The sequence below is a fragment of the Centrocercus urophasianus genome, unplaced genomic scaffold (genome assembly GCF_019232065.1).
Source record: "Centrocercus urophasianus isolate 14NV4802_14NV808 unplaced genomic scaffold, USGS_Curo_1.0 seq_9, whole genome shotgun sequence".
Classification (NCBI taxonomy): domain Eukaryota; kingdom Metazoa; phylum Chordata; class Aves; order Galliformes; family Phasianidae; genus Centrocercus; species Centrocercus urophasianus.
Window position 1 is genome coordinate 13,871,371 of NW_024885532.1, and position 20,578 is coordinate 13,891,948.

Here is a 20,578-nt window from a genome sequence, read left to right on the forward strand (position 1 = left end):
TCCATTGTCAGTCCTTCTATCAGAATGCAGTCCTTCAGAATAAACGTGTTCTAGCAGAAGGCCTACAATAGGCTATAGCTTGGATGTCTACTCCAACATAGTCTTTTTCACAGAACCATAGAATGGCCTGAGTTAAAAAGGACCACAGTGATCATCTAGTTTCAATCCCCCTGCTGTGGCCAACCACTAGACCAGGCTGCCCAGAGACACATCCAGCATGGTCTTGAATGCCTCCAGGGATGGGGCATCCACAACCTCTCTGGGTAACCTGTTCCATTGTGTCACTACCCTCTGTGGGAAAAAAACTTCTTCCTAACCTGAACCTCCCCTGCCTCCCCTGCTTGACTTCTGCTGGGGGCTGGACAGCCGTTGCACTCTCAGCAGGGGTGTCCTTAAAGAGCTGCCAGCTCTGTTCTGTACTCATGCCTTTAAAGACAGTTTCCCAGGGGATCCTACTCAGCAGTTCCTTGAGCAGCCAGAAGTTTGATTTCCTAAAGCATAGGGTCTGTTAGCTCTGTTTTTTGCCAGTCCCACATTCTTCAAGATTACAGACTGCAGAGCAATCTGTTCTTCTGCACCTAAAGCACATCCTCCTTTTCTCCAACTCTGGGGTTTGCAAGTTTGCTTCTCACACTATTTTTCTTCTCTTCTCTCTTGTCTAGCATTTTGCTCTTCCTTAAATCTGTTTATCCCTGAGATGCCTCTATCTTGGTTTCTGGACCCATCAAAGCACGGCAGTGGGGTCATTGGAGTCATCTGGAATCATCTGTGTCTAGTGCAGGGTAGCCCAGGATCGTGTTGTAGCACCTGAGAAATTGAGATGGGTTCATAGATACTGTAGCAATTGGATTTCCAGGATTGGTACGTTATTTTAGGTAACTGTGAAAAATAACCCACTTTCCTTATAGGTATCAAGAGAATCTCAGGGTGAATTTGTAAGAAATAAGGAGGCACTATTTTAATTAATTTGTCTGTAAGAAGTTGGATTAATCATATAACAAATCTATTCAAAAGTTCCATTTCTATTTATGTTTTCTCTAATTCCAAACAGCCCGAGCATTTGTCAATTTTAATTAATACTTGTAGAAGTTTTAAGGACTGTAGCAAAAACAACCTGTTCAAATTTGTGCAAAAACTACTGCTTGGACTGGAAACTATTACTTCTTCGAAGGCACACTGCAAGCAGATTTTGTGTTTTATTACGTAGCATATAATGGTACTAATACTAATATTAACCCTTAGCCTGTTTTTCTTCTGACTTACATACAAAGAACAGGAAAGTTGATCTCTAACAAGTACATGTATTCATTAGCCCATTAGCTATGATGAAAAACGTTTGTTGTTGTTGTTGTTGTTAAGTATAAAGCAGATAGATGCATTTGTAAATACCTAGACATCCTTGCTGGTAATTATATTCATGATGATTTTATTTTCATGAGTAGTTACACATACTTCTTAACACTGACATCTCTTCAAATGATTTTGAAAATAGTGTTAACATGTTTTTCCTCAAAAGAGGTTTCAAATCTTTTGTTTCTTTTTTTTTTTAAAAAAAAAAAAAAAAAAAAATCATGTATTTGTGTATAACATGCTACATATAACAGTAGTGCTAAAAGGTGTGTATGTGTACATATATGTATGTGTATGATACCTGTAGTATAATGTGTAAGATAAAACTAATTCTTTCAGCGGCAACTTTACAGCCACTCTAGTAATAGAAACTAATATGCTCAAGAAGAGATTTTTTTAAAGCACTCTGAAGTCCATGTGATACAGACTTCATTCTTCTTATACCTGTCTTGAAATCTAGCAGAGAAAAAAAAAAAATGTATTTCCCAATGGACAGCCACATGCAAAAAGACAGAAAGCTGTGACACAACTTTTGATATCACTCCAGGGGGTCATTATTTAACTCAAAAGCTCTGTGTATTATAATAAATGGCTGCAAAAGCCTTTTTAAATATCTTTCTAAAAGAGGTGTTCAGAAACAATCTTCTAATATGAGCCTAATGTGTGTTTTAATATTAGATACTTACTGTACTATTTCTCCTGGTCTACTTTTATGTGGTTACTGAAGAAGTCTAAGGTGTATAAAATTAAGTGGGCAGAATCTTTCTTTAGGTCTATGAATGTGCATAACTTCTCTTCATTGCTAATTCAAGTCGTTCATAAAAGCAACTTAAATGAGAGGGAACAGCTCTAAAGTAAAAGAGAGGAGATTTAAGTTAGATGTTATGAAGAAATTATTAACTCAGAGGGCAGTGAGGTATTGGCACAGGTTTCCCAGAGAAGCTGTGAATGCCCCATCCCTGGAGGCATTCAAGGCCAGGTTGGATAGGGCCCTGGGCAGCCTGGTCTAGTGAGAGGCAACCCTGCCCATGGCAAGGGGGGTTGGAACTGTGTAGTCTAGAAGGTCTTTTCCAATCTCAGCCATTTTATGATTCTGATTCTTTGATAGCTAATTTGCCAGATAATTATGATGTAGGAGTAAATAAGTTGTTAAGTTACACAGTCTGATTGCTGAGGGTACATAGATCACATTTAACTAGTGCAGTCAGTTGTGTAGTGAATACAAAGTAAAGAAAAATGAAGGGAGTGGCTAGGTTTTTATATTCATCTTTGAGTGGGAACAAAAATTTGCCTTTTTTTGCTAATCAGAATTTTCTAGGACTCTTGCTTTTTAGAATTACATCACAAGGAAATTTTATGAATTTCAGGATGAAGGGAAGCAAGGTTTTAGAAGGCAGCCAGTAGTTTTTGTTCTTTGCAGCTCTCTGCTTTCTACCAGTCTGTCTGAATCTATCTCATATATAATGGGTGTGTTTCTGCCACTCCTGCTGGGAGAACTTCATAGTCTGACAGACTTGTCATCGTGTCCTGGTTTCCACAGGGACTGAGTAGCTTAATTCCACTTTACTTCACTGTGTAAGCTATACATATCATACATTCACTTCTTCCTGAAGGAATGGAAAATACTCATGGTTTTGATTCCCACTGAACCAAGTGGGTTCTGCCCAGTTCAGCCCCTTACAGAGCACGTGCCCTACTCTGTTAGATGGAACAACTATTTACGGGAAATGTCAGATTTGTTGTGATCCAGATGTGATTCAGGACTGTTCATTATCAGAATTCATCTGTCAAGCCTTGTTCATGGATTGTGATGGAGAAAAAGGTGTGCAGTACTAAGAAGGCAAAAGAATGGATTTAATTCTCAGATTAAGTTTCACAAGCTTTATCGTTGCTGCATATGCTCTGCACTACAACAGCTGACTGTGAGAGTAATTGAAGTGGTAATTAAAGTGTAATTAGACTTGATCCATTGATGTAGATCAGCCTGGTTTCTGTACCAAGGTCATTTGAGTATGTGCCTAAGACAACTTAGATAAGCAAAGGTTAGATGTTTAGAAAAGCTCTTCTCTGGCACAGATAGTTAAGCAGCAGAACTGTTTTTTGATACTGCTGTCACTGCAGATCTGGGAGACATGAACATGTTAAAGGAAGGAAGAATTGCTTTCTTATGGGTAGATGTGACTTCCAGCTATAGGATTCAGAGGCCCATAAAAGAAGTTGCTTGCCCTAAGCCATGTAGCTGAAGTTCCATCAGAAGCCTGTGATAGAGGAGAGAATCTAATCTTTCTCAAATCCTGATGCTCTCTTAAACATAATATTTGATCCACAGTTTTAGTTTATGGTATTTTCATTATTTTTTCAATCTGTCTGTCACTATTTATATTTCTGACCTACATACATATAGTTCTCTGTGAATTCAATTTAGATTCTTCTCATGCAAATTCTGTTTTTGCTAAAAATGTGGTTGTGGGAAGACCATCATAAACAATATATGCATTTTGTTTGAGTTTGTTCATTTTGAAGGGAAGTAAAATTATTTGCCTCCAAACTTTAAAAAATGTAGAAGAGAGAACATATTTAGTATTATAAGCAGCATCTATCATTCCTGACTCTTTATTTACATGGGCCTTTGGAGAGAATAGCTGGGAAGGGTATCCTTGCAGGTGTTCCTGACAGAGTCTCTCCTGGTGTTATTCCAGTCATGCATGTACTTTGGGGCAAATATGATCTTAATTTCAAAGTCATGTGTTTGTTATTAGTTTTACTTCATTGTATATTTTCATTTTAATTTCATTTGGCCTTTATTTTCTAACAGAAAAGTTATATAGAAACTAGAAAATAAATTAAAAAGGATCACTGACACACTAGGAGACACACAGCTCAATAACTCATTAAGGTTTAGAGATGGTTATTACATATATTTTTATTCACAACATGCGAAGTGTGAATTCTCCATCTCTCTTTTGACTGTGCAATGTCAGTAAAATGGATTATGTTTTTTTCATTGCACAGGATATATTGTATACTAGAATCCATGAAAATAAACACAATAAAAATTGTAATGAAATGTTATTGTATAGAATAATTATTTGCTTTTAAAGTCTTACTATTTCAGCTGTACTAATTGTACAAGCTGCAGAGTTCAATTTTTTTTGAGAAAAAAAATTAGGAACATGTTTGAATTATTCATGTTTTGAAAATGGCCTGTATGACAGCTATTTTCATAACTCATTTTTACTGCAAGTTTAGCACATACCAAAACTCCCACTGAATTGAGAAATTAGAATAGTTATGATTTTACCTAAAGTATTCTCATGCTTTCTTTTAAAGAAATATCTTTCTTGTTAATATATTGCACGGTGTCATGAATGGGGAAATATAGACCCATGTCATCATATAAAGCTTTTATTCAGCAGGCTATAAGAATTTATTCTCTTTAGCATGGACTATCTTGCTTTCTAATTAATAGATTTTTAATCTCTATTTCTCTCCAGTACAGGAAAAACCCAGACCACACATAAATGATACTTTCATAATAGATGGCTAATAAACTAGCAACAAAAAGAACAATATTAAGCCTGGGATATTTTTTTTCTGTTTTTTTTTTTGCCTATAGGAGGGGAGAATCAGAAAATAAAGCCATCATCTCACTGTTGTCTTTGTTCTCCCTCCGAGGACCACATGGAAATCTTTTGTTAAAAAGTCTTAAGTACCCTGGGTGCAAAAGAGTAAGAATTGAAAGAATTTTCTATTCAGGGACTCAAGTTGCTCAGTGTATGCAAATTAGCCTGGATCTTGGTTCATGCTTCTCACAGTCTGAATCCAAACACAGTTAGCAGCTGGAACACTAATACCCTCCTTGGAAGAATTAAGCTAGATCTATATTTATTCAGCATTTTTTTCAGGAATCTTTTTTATGCAATCAACAAGGATAATTTACTTGCAGCTTGCTGCTCTTCTATTGCAGTAGCAATGTTGATGTCCCTGAGTACCCCCAAATTAATAATTTCTTGATGTATGCTAGGTTATATTGCTCTTTCCTGACCAAATAAACTAATTTAAATATGTTGCTTGTACTACACTTGGATGCTGACCCTAGTAAATTGTGGTGACATCCAGAAAATTACTCATTAGGAAAAGGTATTTAGAATAAATGAGCCAGATATTGAAGGAGCAAATGTGCTATAAATCTCATTTTTTATGTGTTTGATTTAATTTAAAGTCTCAGTTCTGGTCCGTCTTCATTCGGATATTGCTTTCTTCTTAAAAGGATTTTGAACAAAATATACATTCACCTGCCATGGTATTTTGAATATGCTCTTACCTTTGAGACACCTTAGATGTAGGAAAGTAAGAAAAGCATACTTGGCATAACAGTATATATATATATATAAACATATATATATATAACAGTATATATATATATAAACAACAACAGCAATAACAAAGAAAGAAAGAGAAAGAGGAAGAAAGAAAGAAAGACAAAAAGACAGAAAGAAAGAAAGAAAGAAAGAAAGAAAGAAAGAAAGAAAGAAAGACAAAAAGACAGAAAGAAAGAAAGAAAGAAAGAAAGAAACCAATTCCTAATGAACAACTCCTATACATTAAAATAAATAAATAAATAAAATCATGTGCCATATGGCAATTATGCCAAAAGACTGAATTTATTACCAAATAAAACTGCTGGCATATGCATTTCACAGTTTCCTCCATTCACAACTAGTGTGTTTTTAGAGGTTTTCCATAGGGTTAGTTGCCCAGACTTCTGCAAAAACAACAGTTTTTCCTTATTGCAGGAGGTGTTAGGAAATCAAATCCAACTGGAGCACCAACTGAGTTACAGGCTGGTTTTGTTTCAGCTGCATGGCACATGCCAAGTGCTGATTTTTCAGTGCAGACATTCAAAGAAATGAATACAAAATTCTATTTGTTCTCTTACTGAATGAATTATCCTTACTGTGTTGTTTTGTTGTTATTTTTTTTATTATTATTTCTATGAGATAATATTTCAGCAGTCACTTTTCACTTTCACCACAGTGAAAATATTTTTACACATCACTTTTTCTTTTGATAAATAATCCTTTAACATCTTCAGATGTGACTTGTTTCATTGTCACTGTCATTTTATCAAATGAAATTATTTACATATACAGAGGTGTATATATGGATATATATTTATCTATATGGGAATTTGAAAATTCCTGTGCAATTTCTTCTACTGTTTCTTGGTCTCTGTTAGTGTGCTAATGAATACTCACAACCCAACATGATTTTGAGTCTTTAAAAATATTTTCTTAATATCTGAAAATTTGTGCCATCAATTTCCTTTAAAATCTATATTTTTAATTAAGTCATATTATAAAAAGATTTCTTTTCTTCCTTTCTCTCTCACCCACTGCAACCATTCATCTATGAAAGTGGATGTTTGCATCCATCTCAGATCAGATTTGTTCTCTGAGGTCGTGAGTCTGTGATGCTGTTAATATGCCTTTAGCATGCATATTTAGACAATGTTTATATAGACCTTTCAATATAACTTGCATCCAAATTACTAAACTTTTTTTTTTTTTTTTTTTTTTTTGTGCAGACACCTACTGAATGAACTTTCTTGGTGTTTTACAGTGCTTACTACAATCAAATTCTATTGCAAAAAGAGGGTGAAGGGGTAAATTAGAAGACATGAGATCTCCATGTTTTCACTTGGCCAGGCATGGTGACTGTCACAATTAAGTTGGAAGAGGTCCTTGAGAGGTGAGGGGGAATCCTTCAGCAAGAACAATGGTGTTTTTATTTGGCAGTAGGGGAAAAGATGCAAGGGAACACAATTGAGCTCCATAACCTTGCACGGAATGGCTTATTCAGCTATGCTTGTTCACCAATATTTCACTCCTGTTGCTGTGATTGGCATGGAGAGGAATACAGGAAAATGAGTCCACAGAAGCTCTCTTTACCGGAACAACTTACTTATCTATAACCTGTCAAGCTCACCAACAGCTAATGTCAGTATATTAAACTGTTTCTGAACGTATTCACACAGCTTACTTGGGAGACCAGTTCTATGAAAAACATCCCTTCCTTTTTTCTCTATATCTTTGAATCTTTTGCCTCTCTCAGGCATCTCCTAATTTGCCTTCCTTGGCATCTGATGTCAAGGAAATAGTATAATGTGAATTTGTGAACAATATTTTCAGCAAGTTCACGCTGATATAGAATTTCCCTGAGAGGCAACATTAATAATGGGTTGGCACAACACATTTGCTGGAGTGGATTTGATGCCTTGATTGAGTTTCCGTGGTGCGTTTGTTGTTGCTTTGGGGAACGTGTGGATATTGGGTTCAACAGACCATAGAATTTTGAATTAACCTCTCTTTTCCTCTTCATGAATATAATGGCTTCACAATCTGTTCCTGCCTTGGCCTTTCATTTAAGGGAAAGAAGAGAAGCTTTAATTAAAAAAAAAAGAAAGAAAAGAAAGAAAAAAGATTTTTCAGAGCATTGTGAGGAAAAATAAATATACATAAGGAAACGTTGATTCATAAGAATTTCTTAGGTTACTTTCCCTCAAGAGCTTCCTGCACTGATTCACTATAAAATATTCAGTTTAGCCCTGAAGTGTAAAAGATGAAAACCGTTAGCACTAAGTTCAGAAATGGCAGCTTGAGTTACACCCATTGTTTAGGAGAAGCTTATGACGAATTTGAGAGACTCCTGGATAATTTTCAAGATTTCTCTTAAACCCAGTCAGGGGTCTCATTATAGATAAAGGTCTCTTTTTATGGGAGTTGTAATCGAATAAAGAAATTTTAGAAGATTAAGACTGAGGGGCAAAAAAAAAAAAAAAAAAAGCAGCAAACCAACAGAAAAGAATAATTTATTTTTCATTTCTCATTTTTATTCCCTGATGCTGTGTTCAAAGAATGTTTTGATTGGTTTTTTTTTTCAGTTAACTAGAAATTTGCTCTCAGGGTTTCAAAACAGTAGAGAAAAAATCTGATCTTTACATTATTTCCAAAGCTGAAGAAGGTTTATGGTTTTTTTTTGTTTTTTTTGTTTTTTTTTGTGGATGTGTTAGAGAGAGCTACACTCCTGAATTTGAGAGTGGATAGTGGATGAAAGAAAACAGTTACTAGCAGCTATATATGCACTGGTAAAAAATGTGCTCAGGGTTAACAGAAATTTGATGTAACAAAACTAACACGGTGATTTGTAAACTGAGGCAGAGTGTGAGCATGAAATTTATGTTCCTGCCAAAGAATGTTACCTTCTTTGCACATCATTTTCGATCCCTACATTGTTACATTACAAAGAACATAAGCACTACATTTACTCTTTATCTTCAATATTTCACCATATGTTTACTCCTTAAGCCATTTGCATATCAAGAAACATAATCAAGATATTTTAATTCATTAGATGCATACTTCAGCTCAATTTCACAGCATTTTCGTTGTTCATCTCAGAAGCATATGTTTATTTGTAAGCTTTTAGTTTAAAATAATAATCAAAAATAGCCTGGAAAAAATAAGATTAGCAAAAGTTTTTGTTTTATTTTTAATGAAACATATGAACTGTTTTTCAAGTTTACTAGTTTAACCCAACCTTAGCAGCAAGACATTGATATAATCCTCAATTATTTATCTAACTATGTGATGTCCATGATTACTAAGGATAAATAAAGCCTTTTCATACTTTGTTTCCTGAGATCCTTGTTCGAAGTTGTGTAGGTTTTAGACAGCAGTTTAAACCTGGGAAAGTTAAATCAACCTTAGGGACAGACTGTCTGTACTTCAGACTTGCAGTGAATAATCTCTGTAATTTACTTGCTCTAAGAATTAGCTCAACTAATACTGATCATTGTTTAGCTCTTAAGAAAACAACGTTTAAGGCTTTAAACATTTTTAATCCCTAACAGACACTCTCAAAAGTAGGAATTTCCTTCCTTTGTTTATGAATCACAACATCCAGGAAAAAAATAAATAAATAAATAAAAATTTTAAAAAAAAAAAAAAAAATCAAAGTTTTCCACTTTTCATTGGTTATTGAATGCTGCATGATCTTGTTTTCCAGATTTTCTTCTCTCTGTTTTAGCTCCATTGTTGCTGACAGCAACAAGCAGTAGCTGTCTTTGCAGCAACACTACGTTTAAGTACCCAAAGCACATGAAGAGTAAGTGGCCCTGCTGTTTTATTATCAGCTGACTTACTTAATACTGTCATTGAGTCATAGAATCATAGAATGGTTTTGGTTGGAAGGGATATTAAAGATTATCTACTTCCAAACATTTTGCCATAGGCCGGGTTGCCACCCATGGTATTGGGTTGCTCAAAGCCCCATCCAAGCTGGCCTTGAACTTCTCCAAGAGTGAGACATCCACAGCTCCTCTGGACATCCTGTTCCAGTGCCTCACCGTCTTCCCTCTTTTATTTTAAAAGTGTTACCTATCCTATCATTACACTCTAAAAAAACTTCATTTCCATCTTTTCTGTGGGCCTCCTTTAGACACTGGGAGGCCAAGAGATCTCCCTGGTGTCTTCACTTTTCCAGTATGAACAAGTGGAACTCTCAATCTTTCTGACCAGCTCTCTTTTAAAGCAAACCATGATATGGTTTGGGCTGCAAGTGCACACTGCTGAGTATTTCATCAGTCAAAAAACCCCAAATCCTTCTCCTCAGAGATGCTCCCAATCCATTCTCTGCCAAACCTGTATCTGTGTTTGGGATTGCTCTGACCTGACTCAAGACCTCACACTTGGACCTGCTGGATTGTTTGTGAGATAACAACCAAACATTCCTACTCTTTTTTTTTCTTTTGCCTGTGCTCCTTCCATCTCCTCAGACAAGAGTCAGAATTGGTTGACAACTAGACCTTATTTTCTGAGTGCCAGTTACCCTTTACTCTTAATTAGGGTACAGAGAGCTGAGAATTCCAAAAACTGTAAAAATATATGAAGCATTTCTTTAAAACTGTTCTTCCCAGTATTTTTATCTCTACTGTAAAAGTAACAGAGGGAAATTTTAGCAGAAGTTATTATGTTGCCAAGTCCACATAACTGTACTTGATTTGGGAATCCAGCTCCTTGAATGACACAAAATGGAGGCAGCTTTGGTATCAAATCAGTCTGCTTTTTTACACTCAAATTGAAGGTACTTAGCTTGTTACCATATGGAACAAAAGTAATTACTAAGGATGAAAGGAAAAAGCAAGACAATTAGAATGCTTGATGTTTGTCAAAAAGCAAGCTTCTGTATCTCAGAATGCTGTAATTCAGGTTTCATGATAAGGGTTTGTGGGAATGCACCAGAAGTAGTGATTTGAAAGATTTATTCACTTACTGCACTGACAAATGCAATGGAAACCTGTTCTGAGACTTGCTTTATACTCAATTGCTTCTTGTAACTGATTCATTTATCAGAGATTTGACTAGAAGGAACTCAGTGTAACATATTGATGTAAATCAGTGCAGAATGAAATATGTTGAATTTCATAGGCCTGCCTGTACAGCAGAGCTGATTATCTCTGTATCTTAAATACCAGGCATTTTCTTTATTTGCACCTGTTTAATTTGATCTTTCTGTAGTAGTATGGTAATTTATAAAGTTATATCGAAGGAATAATTTTAGATACACGGAAACAGAGTAAAGAGATTGCTCATAATTTCCTGTCTTATGTAAATTGTGTCAAGGTTACAAGAGGAGCTTTTTTTCTTTTTTTTTTTTTTTTTTGTGCCAGAATACTTTAAAAAATGAATATGTTTTAGAGCATTTTTTCATGTTCTGTGATCTAGCTTCAGTAAGAGTAGTTCTTCCATACAACACAACTCAGGTTTACATGTACATTCTTTCTTCGCTCTTCTTCAGGGACCCTTCAATTCTAAAAGCCATGAAGAAAACGGTCTCAACAAAAGTCCCAGAAGAAGAATCTGGGAGTGACCAAACAGAGAGAATAGGTTAGCAGTCTTCAGTCCCTGTGGTCTTTATTAGGTACTTTGATTTCACCAGGTATGCAACTCAGTAAGCAGTAGGGGCCATGTTAGACCCTTAGCTACGGCAGGTTCACTAATCTTGAGTGAAAAATTCCTTAATATGGAACAGAACTCTCATTTGCCTGGGTTTCAGTCTGTGCTTTTCCCCAAACTCAGGAAATCACCTGATTTTCTTCACCTTCCTTTATATGGTGATTCCTCTTCATGGAACAGTGAATTGGATCGAGTACTTCAGAATATGAGAAATCTGGAATCCCTATGTATTTCAGAAGTTTCTATTTATAGGATTTATGGTTATTTTCTTGAATAATCTTTTCTAATTTGAGGGTCATTAATATGTAAGTAATGTGTGTACACACGGCTATGCTATTTTTATCTAATATCCTTATCTTGCCACAACATTTTACATGAATGTAAGATTTCAATGATATTCTCCAGTGAAATTTGCATATATATAAATAAGAAGATGGAAAATTTAAATGGAAAATGTGCTTTTTTTTAGTCTTTCTTATCCAGGAGAAGACTTGAACAAATTTTATGTAGCATATTCATAAAATATTGTCTATTAGAAGTGGAATGATAGAAATATCTCGTATTTGCATCTTAAATTAAAAACAAAAATGCATTGATAAATATATAAAATATAATACTGGAATTATGATGAAAAAGTAAAGCAAAAGAAGTTAGGATACACACAAAAAATAGTTGTTTTGTAGTTGACCTGAGTGATGTAAGAGTTAACTCACTAGTTGCCAAGAGAGCTGCATTACCTTTTTTGACTGACCTGCATGATACAGCACCAACTTGTCCAACAGGGCTGTGTTTTTGTTTATCTTTTGTATTGCAAAGACAGCTTCCTTAATTAAAATTTGTGTGATGACTTTAGCTGAATTTTTCTTCATTTAGTCAAAGCCTTTAAATTTCTCAATAGTGCTTTTTATAGTATGCTAATTAGGGTTAATTTTTCTACACTAGATGATACACAGATTTAGAAATGCATGTAACAATCCAATTTTGCATGGAGAGAGATCCTTTCTTGGCTTATTCTTGTAGCATGTATTTTCTGTTCTGACCTGCAATTCATGTATAATAAATCATTTTTAGTGCTGGCACAGGTGTCCTTTTGAATTTAAGTATGCTTTTCTTTCATATTGTCTGCTATAATTTTTTTCTGATGTATGGTTCATTATTACATCATTCTGGTGTGCAAGTATTTTTACAGCATCATCTTTTGTAACTGTTTCTAGTGCCATGGTTGACTTACCTATACTCATTTTTGAGTTTTGAATTCAAACTAATGGACAAACTTTAAAACACCGTATTTGAATGCCCCTTTCAATTTTTCAGCGAAATTTGAACCTATCTGTACCTGATTTACTCTCCAGTCTAAAAACAAATGGCCTTGATCAAGTAGTGGCTGAGAAAAGAATTCCAGAGCTCTCTGTAATTTCAGATACAGATAACTACTTATGGTTCTTTGCCTTACCTATGGGATTACAGTGCTGAGGGCTTGACTGCAGAAATTATTTTATGGTAGTTCTTACACATACGGGTAGTCTTTCTCACAGGCTGCATACTTAACGGAATACAGAATTTTCTCTTTTTGTTTAGTTTTGATTTTCCTCTCCAGTTAGAAATGAAAACAAATTGCAAGAAGAGAATATAGCTGATGATGGTTGAGAACTTCAAAAGTCACTTAGCTACCTATTCTAATGTTTCATTATCATTCCTTAGAAGGATAGGGTTTTGAGCGTCTTGCTACAACTTAATATCACTACTTCATCATGGACAAGTCATTCCTCTTTAAAGCTACCTTTTATATTTTTTATATATTAAAAGATTGCTATCATCTTTAGCTGTGAGAATCTCAGGTTGTTCAATCTCAGATCTTCCCGTGTTGGCTGGACTCCTGATAGTTCTCCTTTGGACTTCTTCCGGTTGGTTCATATCTCTTGAGCTGCTCAAAACAGGACAGAAACAATTCACCTCAAGTTTTACCAAAACTAGAGCAAAATAGAATTTTTATCTTCTGTATCCTACAGATATTTTTCAGGTTATAGATCTGAGGATATATTTCCTGTAACAGAAAGAGACTTTAGATTTATTTTCAGATTAGATCCATTCAGATCTCTACATCTTCTCTTGAAAAGCATCTACCCATCTAATTATTTTCTATTTCACATTTTCACCAACTCGTTTCTTTTAGAATTTTGCATTCTAATCTACTTCACAATACAATGATGAGCCCAGTTTTGTGCCTTCTTTAAATGCAGTAAGTGTATTTCTCCATCGTCTACAATATTATGAAAACTTCAAATAGATCAACTAGGGGAAAAAAAGCAAAATTAATGACTTTTACTTAATAGGCTAGTCATATATACAGTTTTACATTCAAACAACAGTAGTTACTTAGACAACCTTTCCCTTTCGGTCTTTTTTGAATGTCTGAGAATTTTCTGTGAGACTTCGAGGCTGTCTAAATGACCTTGCTTGCAACTCACCTAACCACAAGTGCTATCACCATTTTCTGGAAAAAAGTGCATCAAATGACAAAATTTGTTCTTAAAAAGTTGGCTAAATTTAACTAATTCATTTTGCCTGTTTCTTACCTCCTTTTCATCCTTTTCATTGTTTCCAGGAACTTACAAATCATGCTGTTCATTTGTTCCAGGATTTTGTGACTCAGCAGCTGACAGTTTTGTTAGTCTTAAACTTCTGCTTCCAAACTTTGTTAAAGATGAATATTGTGTCTTTATATTTCCATTTTATTGTGTCTGCGTCCTTCACAGACTATTTTTCTAATGGTAAAATGATTCTGAGATGCCTTTACCAGTTCTCTAAATACTCTAGGAGAAAGTTCATTAAGAGCATTTGTTCTGTAAACTAATTTACTTAAGTACTCTACAACATTTTTGTCTACATTTTGAATTGAAGTCATTCCTTTGTTGTTTGTGTTAACTATGGTAATCATCTCCTCACTGTTGACCTTTTAAATTAAAATTAATGCAAAAAAGGTGTTAAATGCTTGGACCTTTATAGTGTCATCTGACAGTAACTTTACTTCTCCAAAGATAGCAGGATAATGCTTTTCTTTGTCCCTCGATTAGTCACTTTGAATAGACTCAGCTTGGTCAGCACGGGATGATTTTTTTTAAAATTATATTTTATCCTCCCAGTAGGCAATTTAAACTAACTACTGAAGGGAATTTTCTATTGACCTTCCTATGTTTGCATTTGTTCTAAAATTAAAACAACTAGTATTCATGAAAAGTTTTGTACAAATAAGTGCACGTTATGAAACAAACAAACAAATAAATATTCAAGACAAAATTAGAAAAGCTGAACTCCAGTGTCCTGACGGTTTAATTTGTTTTTTGACACATTCAAACCTTCATTATTCCTGCACAATAAAAGTGAACAGCTAAGCAACTAGAAATCAGTTAACTGTGATCAGTAAGTCAGAGGATTTGATGATGTGAGCATACCTGATTCTCTATTTTACTACAGAAAACCTTCTATATATGTGCTTGGATTTTCTGTAACAAATCCAGAAATTTTTAGCCATAACTATCCTACCAGGAGGGATGAAGATGTTATCAATCACTTGAAACATGAAAATGTTAGAAAGAAACAAACAACAAAAAATGTAAAAACAAACAAAAACAAACAAACAACAGAGCTTGAATTTTCTTTGTTTTTTCCTTTAAATTTCAAATTTTGACAATATGATCTCTTTAAAGTCATGTCTGATATTGTTTTTAAAAATAGTTAGCAAGCACACTCACTACTTAGCAGGTGGACAGGCCGTAATGGAGACAGGGCTTTCTAAGTAATACGTCTCCAAAAATATATTTCTCTTTCTCAGTCACTCAAGCAGAATCACCTGAATCATTGTTAAGATTACACGAAAATCTCACTAAGAGAATTAAAATAAATAGAATAAAATTAAAACTTACTTTTGATAATTCCTATGGCAATAGTTATATAACAATTTATTGCCGTATATTTGATCCTTTATAAACTGAGTTCATTATGCCATGGTAACGTAGCTGAAATCAGTTTAAAACAGTTAAATAAGAATACTTAGACTATTTTCTAGAAGTAAATCCTTCAAAAATTTCCCTACTGCCTGAAGCAGAATGAGATTTTAGCATAGCAGTTAGCAGTCCAATTTGCATTCTACCTGTATAGTGAAGAAATGGGAAAACTGACAACTAGAAGAATATACTCCCAGATGCGTTTTTCTTCTGATGGGACAAGAGCATTGAATGTGAATACACTGACGGTAGCTATTCAAATTTACTATTAGTCACTAGAAGCAGAGCTTCCTGACCAGGGAAGACTGGGATTTGCAATGCTGAAAATGTATTAAATCTGCCCTGGGGAACTTAGAGGGAGACTCTGTTATAAAGGAGATTAATCTTTTGGTGTGAATATGAGGAAAACAACTTGAAAGAGTGTGCTTAAAAGCTGAATCTTTCAGGACACAGAGAATCAGTCACCTATTTAAAATACTCTGCTATCAGGCCTTTGGAGAGTTCAGGATGTTTTCTTATAACTAGACAACTTGGAAGAAAAACTTGCCCTATGTTATAATACAGGTTGTCAGTGATGCTAGGGTTGCTAATGCACCATAAGCACTTACAGGCAATGTACTGAAGCTGCAATAACTAAATTTCATGCCAAAAATGTCTAAATTATTTGTGATATTTTAACAGCTAAAATGTAGCTACAATATTTTCTAAGGAATTGAAAACATAAAATCGCATTTTACACTGACAGTAATTTAGACTTCAGAGAGGAGAAATGTTTTTAATTCATTCTTATGCAGATAGCATTATGTAATTCGTTATTGCCACAAGAGTGAGGTTTTTTGTTGTTATTTTTGAAACCTATGGACTGTTGCTTGGTTAGGAATGTCAGCTGCTAGCTTGCTGTAAGCACCACAGCAAGCAAAATGAGTGAAATGTGGTTACAGCCTTGAGCACCAATCCATCCTGTTTGCTAGCATCTTACAGGAGATTCTGAGTGTGGATGATACTAATTTATCACAGTTCCACTTATCACAAGGATGCAATTGGTCTCTCTGAGCTAATATTGAAAGAGTAGACAATGTATGCTGGAGTGTATATCCTGTAGCTTTTATCAATCTGTTTACTAAATACCGTTTTGAATAGCTTAAAATGTTTGCACAACATTACAGGAAAAGAAAAAAGCAAATTAAGTTGTAGAACAACCAACCAAACAACAAAATTATTTCCCTTCATGTCTTCGTATTTCAGAAAATATTGCATTCATTTCTCTGTTGTAGACATAACCATAACATTCTTTTACCATCTTCTAACAAAACTTTTCTACTGTATCTAAGAATTGAGTGGAAGCAACAGTCCCATCAGTCTTTTAATAATTGGAAGCAGGTTGCTCTACCTACGCAACATCTCAGATTTCACTGTTTGTCAGGGGGTGGTATGGCATGAGAAGGCCTTTCACAAATGCTCCAGGTTTCCTAAACCTTGCTTCTTGTCTTTATTAGGTCATGTTTCATTAGCAGTAAAACTCTTTCTCATTCATCTGTAATTAAATTGAAGGTTTGTGCAAATGCTAAGTAAAGTTTAGCTGATACTGGAACCTGCTGCAGACAGCATGCATTGGCAATCAAAATAAATTACTTGGCAATCAAAGTCAAAACTAAGGTTTTCAAGGGGTAAGTAACTATTCAGTATATGGCACAGTGTGTGTTTAAACATTGTTCTTTGATTTAGGTACACATTAATTGTAATAACCTGTTTCTTTCCACAACAATTTTTTTCCTGTTCTACTCTATCTATTCATTTTATCAAACTTAGCACTAGGTATCATTACTATTATCAATAATAATTTTGTATGCAATAATAATTTTGAGTGGTCTCAAACAAAATAAAATTTTGAATGTTTCTGCTTTTAAAAAAATGACTGAAGATTAAAAAAAAGAAAGAAAGAAACAATCCCAATTGGCTTTGAACAGTATTTTTTTCTTGATAATACAGTCTGAAAGACAATTTCTATGGCCTAATTAGTACATGGAAGCCCCACTGCTCTTTGGCCGTGTTTGGAGAAGTGGCTTAGCAGTTTAGATGGAGTCTAGAAATCAAGAGAAACCCATTTATGCCATAGAATCTGGTCCATAACCATTTGTTCAGTATTTTTTAAAAGATTGAAAAAATTTAATCTTTCTCCACCTATGCTCCCAGATTCTGATTACTTAAAGTCATAGAATCATAGAATCACAAGATTGAAAACGACTTATAAGATCATCTAGTCCAACCTTCTTCTCATTACCACTGCTACCACAACCATATCTCGCAGCTCCTCATCCAGGTGCCTCTTGAACACTGCCACGGATGGCGACTCCACCACCTCCCTGGGCAGCCATTCCAGTGCCTGACCACTCTCTGAGAGAAAAAGTTTTTCCTCATGTCCAACCTAAACCTCCTCTGGTACAACTTGCAGCCATTTCCCTGGGTCCTGTTTGTTGCCTGGGAGAAGAGGCCAAACCCCTCTTCACGACAACCTCCCTTCAGGAAGTTGTAGAGAGCAATGAGGTCTCCCCTGAGCTTCCTCTTCTCCAAACTAAACAACCCCAGATCCCTTAGCTGCTCCTCATAAGACTTGTGCTTCAGACCCTTCACCAGTTTCGTTGCCCTTGTCTGGACACATTCCAGGGCCTCAATGTCTTTCTAGCTTTGAGGGGCCCAAAACTGAACACAATACTCGAGGTGCGGCCTCACCAGCACTGAGTACAGGGGGATCATGACCTCCCTGCTCCTGCTGGCCACACTATTTCTATTGCAGGCCAGGATGCCGTTGGCCCTCTTGGCCACCTGGGCACACTGTGGGCTCATGTTCAGCCGAGCATCAACCAACACCCCCAGGTCCCTTTCTTTTTCAGAAACATCCAGCCTTTCATCCCCAAGCCTATAATGCTGCATGGGGTTGTTGTGCCCAAAGTGCAGGACCCGACACTTGGCCTTGTTAAACCTCACCCCATTCACCTCAGCCCAGCGATCCAGCCTGTCTAAATCCCTCTGAAGGGCCTCCCTACCCTCAGGCAGATCGACACCACCTCCCAACTTGGTGTCATCTGCAAACTTACTGAGGGTATACTCAATCCCCTCATCTAGATCATCAGCAAAGATACTAAACAAGATGGGCCCCAGTACTGACCCCTGGGGGACACCACTTGAAATGGGTTGCCAGCTGGACTGAACTCCATTCACCACTATCTGCTGGGCGCAGCCCTCTAGCCAGCTCCTTACCCAAAGAAGTGCATATTTGTCTAGGCCATGGGCAGCCAGTTTCCCCAGAAGAAGCCTGTGAGAGACCGTGTCAAAGGCTTTGCTGAAGTCTAGGTGGACTAAATCAACAGCCCTTCCCTCATCTATCAGTCTGGTCACCCAGTCACAGAAGGAGATGAGGTTGGTCAAGCATGACCTGCCTTTCATGAACCCGTGCTGACTGGGCCTGATCCCCTGGACACCACGCATGTGCTGTGCCATCTCACCCAAGATGATTTGCTCCATTACTTTCCCCAGTACCAAGGTCAGGCTAACAGGCCTATAGTTCCCCAGATTCTCCTTACAAACCTTCTTGTAGGTCAGCAAGCCTCCAATCCTCTGGGACCTCTCCAGTTAACCAGGAGCGCTGATAGATGGCCAAGAGCAGCTCAGCAATCACCCCTCCAGCACCTTCAGCTGAGGGTGTAACCCATCTGGTCCCATGGACTTGTGGCAGTGCAGATGGAGAAGGAGCTCTCTAACCATCTCCACCTGAATCACCAGGGGTGTATTCTGCATAGCATCCTAGACTTACAGTTCAGGGCATAAAGTGCTCTGAGGATAACTGATTTGGCTATTAAAGGCAGATGTAAAGAAGACGTTGAGGACCTCAGCCTTCTCCTTATCCTCAGTGGCCACATTCCCTGCTGCATCAAGTATAGGATGAAAATTATCCTTGGTTCTTCTTTTGCTGTTGATATAAGAGGATTTTTTATTGTCTTTTACTGCAGTGGCTAATCTGAGTTCAAGTTGTGATTTTGCCTTTCTAACTTCCTCCCTGCATACCTTAGCTACTTCCATGTAATCTCCCCAAGTAGCCTGTCCCTTCTTCCAGAGAACGTAGACATTTTTTCTCCCTGAGTCTCAACAGTAGTTCCTGGATCATCCACACTGGTCGTCTACCCCTACAGCTTGCCTTACGGCACTCAGGAACAGCCTGTTCTTGTGCCTTAAAGATTTCCATCTTGAGCGTCCAGGCTTCCTGGACCCCTTTACCTTAAGAAGCGACTTCCGTACCCTTAAGAAGCAACTTGATGCATATCTCCACAGCAGTTGTTTTACAATGGACATTTTTTAACTTCACAGTTTGTTCTCTTGCTTGCTTCAGGAGGTTTTTACATTTTTTCAGTCTTCGTTCAATACTGTAACTTTCCAACATAATTCTGAGTAAGAAAGAAAATAGAACTAGATTGTATGTGGAATTACAGTAGGTACTAAATATAGTAAATATAAAATTATCAATGTACAAGTCAACATCTTGAGAAGATGTTATTGTGATGGAATAGAATTCAGCAAGGTAAACTTGAACACTTTGAATGGTGAAGTAGTAAGACTTGCTAGTTGTACTGTGAAATCCTTCCTCTTATTGATTTTATTTTTTCTTGGAGAAAAAATAGTAATAAAAATGGATTATAAAATAAATAAAATCTACAGGGTTTTTATCTGCTACATAAAAACATTCATTTTTAACTGTCAAGACAATGGTCTTCTAATCCATATTAGTTAAACAGAACACTGTGTTGAAAAAGGAATTGCAGTTAAATCTCTAGCATGGCTGTATTTTTATGGAGGTAAAAAGACAGCTAGCAGAATTGGAAACGAGAACATTTCTTTCATTCTCTGTTGATACAGAGGACTCATTAAATCTCATATCAGGCTTGCAGGCACTATAGAGGTACAGACATTTCAGAGATCTTCAACCTCTTAGGAACTTTGGAAGTTAATGAGCCATCCCATAGTTATTACTTTGTGTTTTATCAGGCTTTGCTCTAGGCTTTTATTTGATTTTTAGATTGTAATGTGATGTCCTGTGAGTGTATGCTGAATGACATCAGGTCTGGAAAAGCTGTATTCTCCAGCATTCCAGTACTGATGGGCTACACCATTCAAAACTCTTGATGCTATTTGAGTCTTTTATGATTCCCCAAGTGT

The 20,578-nt window shown here is 36.2% G+C and overlaps 1 protein-coding gene across 7 annotated transcripts in view; it reads left to right on the forward strand.

Annotated features, from left to right (window-relative positions):
• The window catches only part of PCDH9 (protocadherin 9), a 703,877-nt gene that overhangs the window by 98,229 nt on the left and 585,070 nt on the right, over positions 1 to 20,578 (forward strand). Inside the window, exon 2 of one of the 7 annotated variants that reach the window (XM_042838943.1) lies at positions 7,107 to 7,133. The exons of the other annotated variants lie outside the window; for them this stretch is intronic. Within the exon in view, the coding sequence (XP_042694877.1) occupies positions 7,107 to 7,133 (27 nt within the window). The remainder of the gene's footprint in view (positions 1 to 7,106; positions 7,134 to 20,578) is intronic. 7 annotated transcript variants of the gene reach the window in all.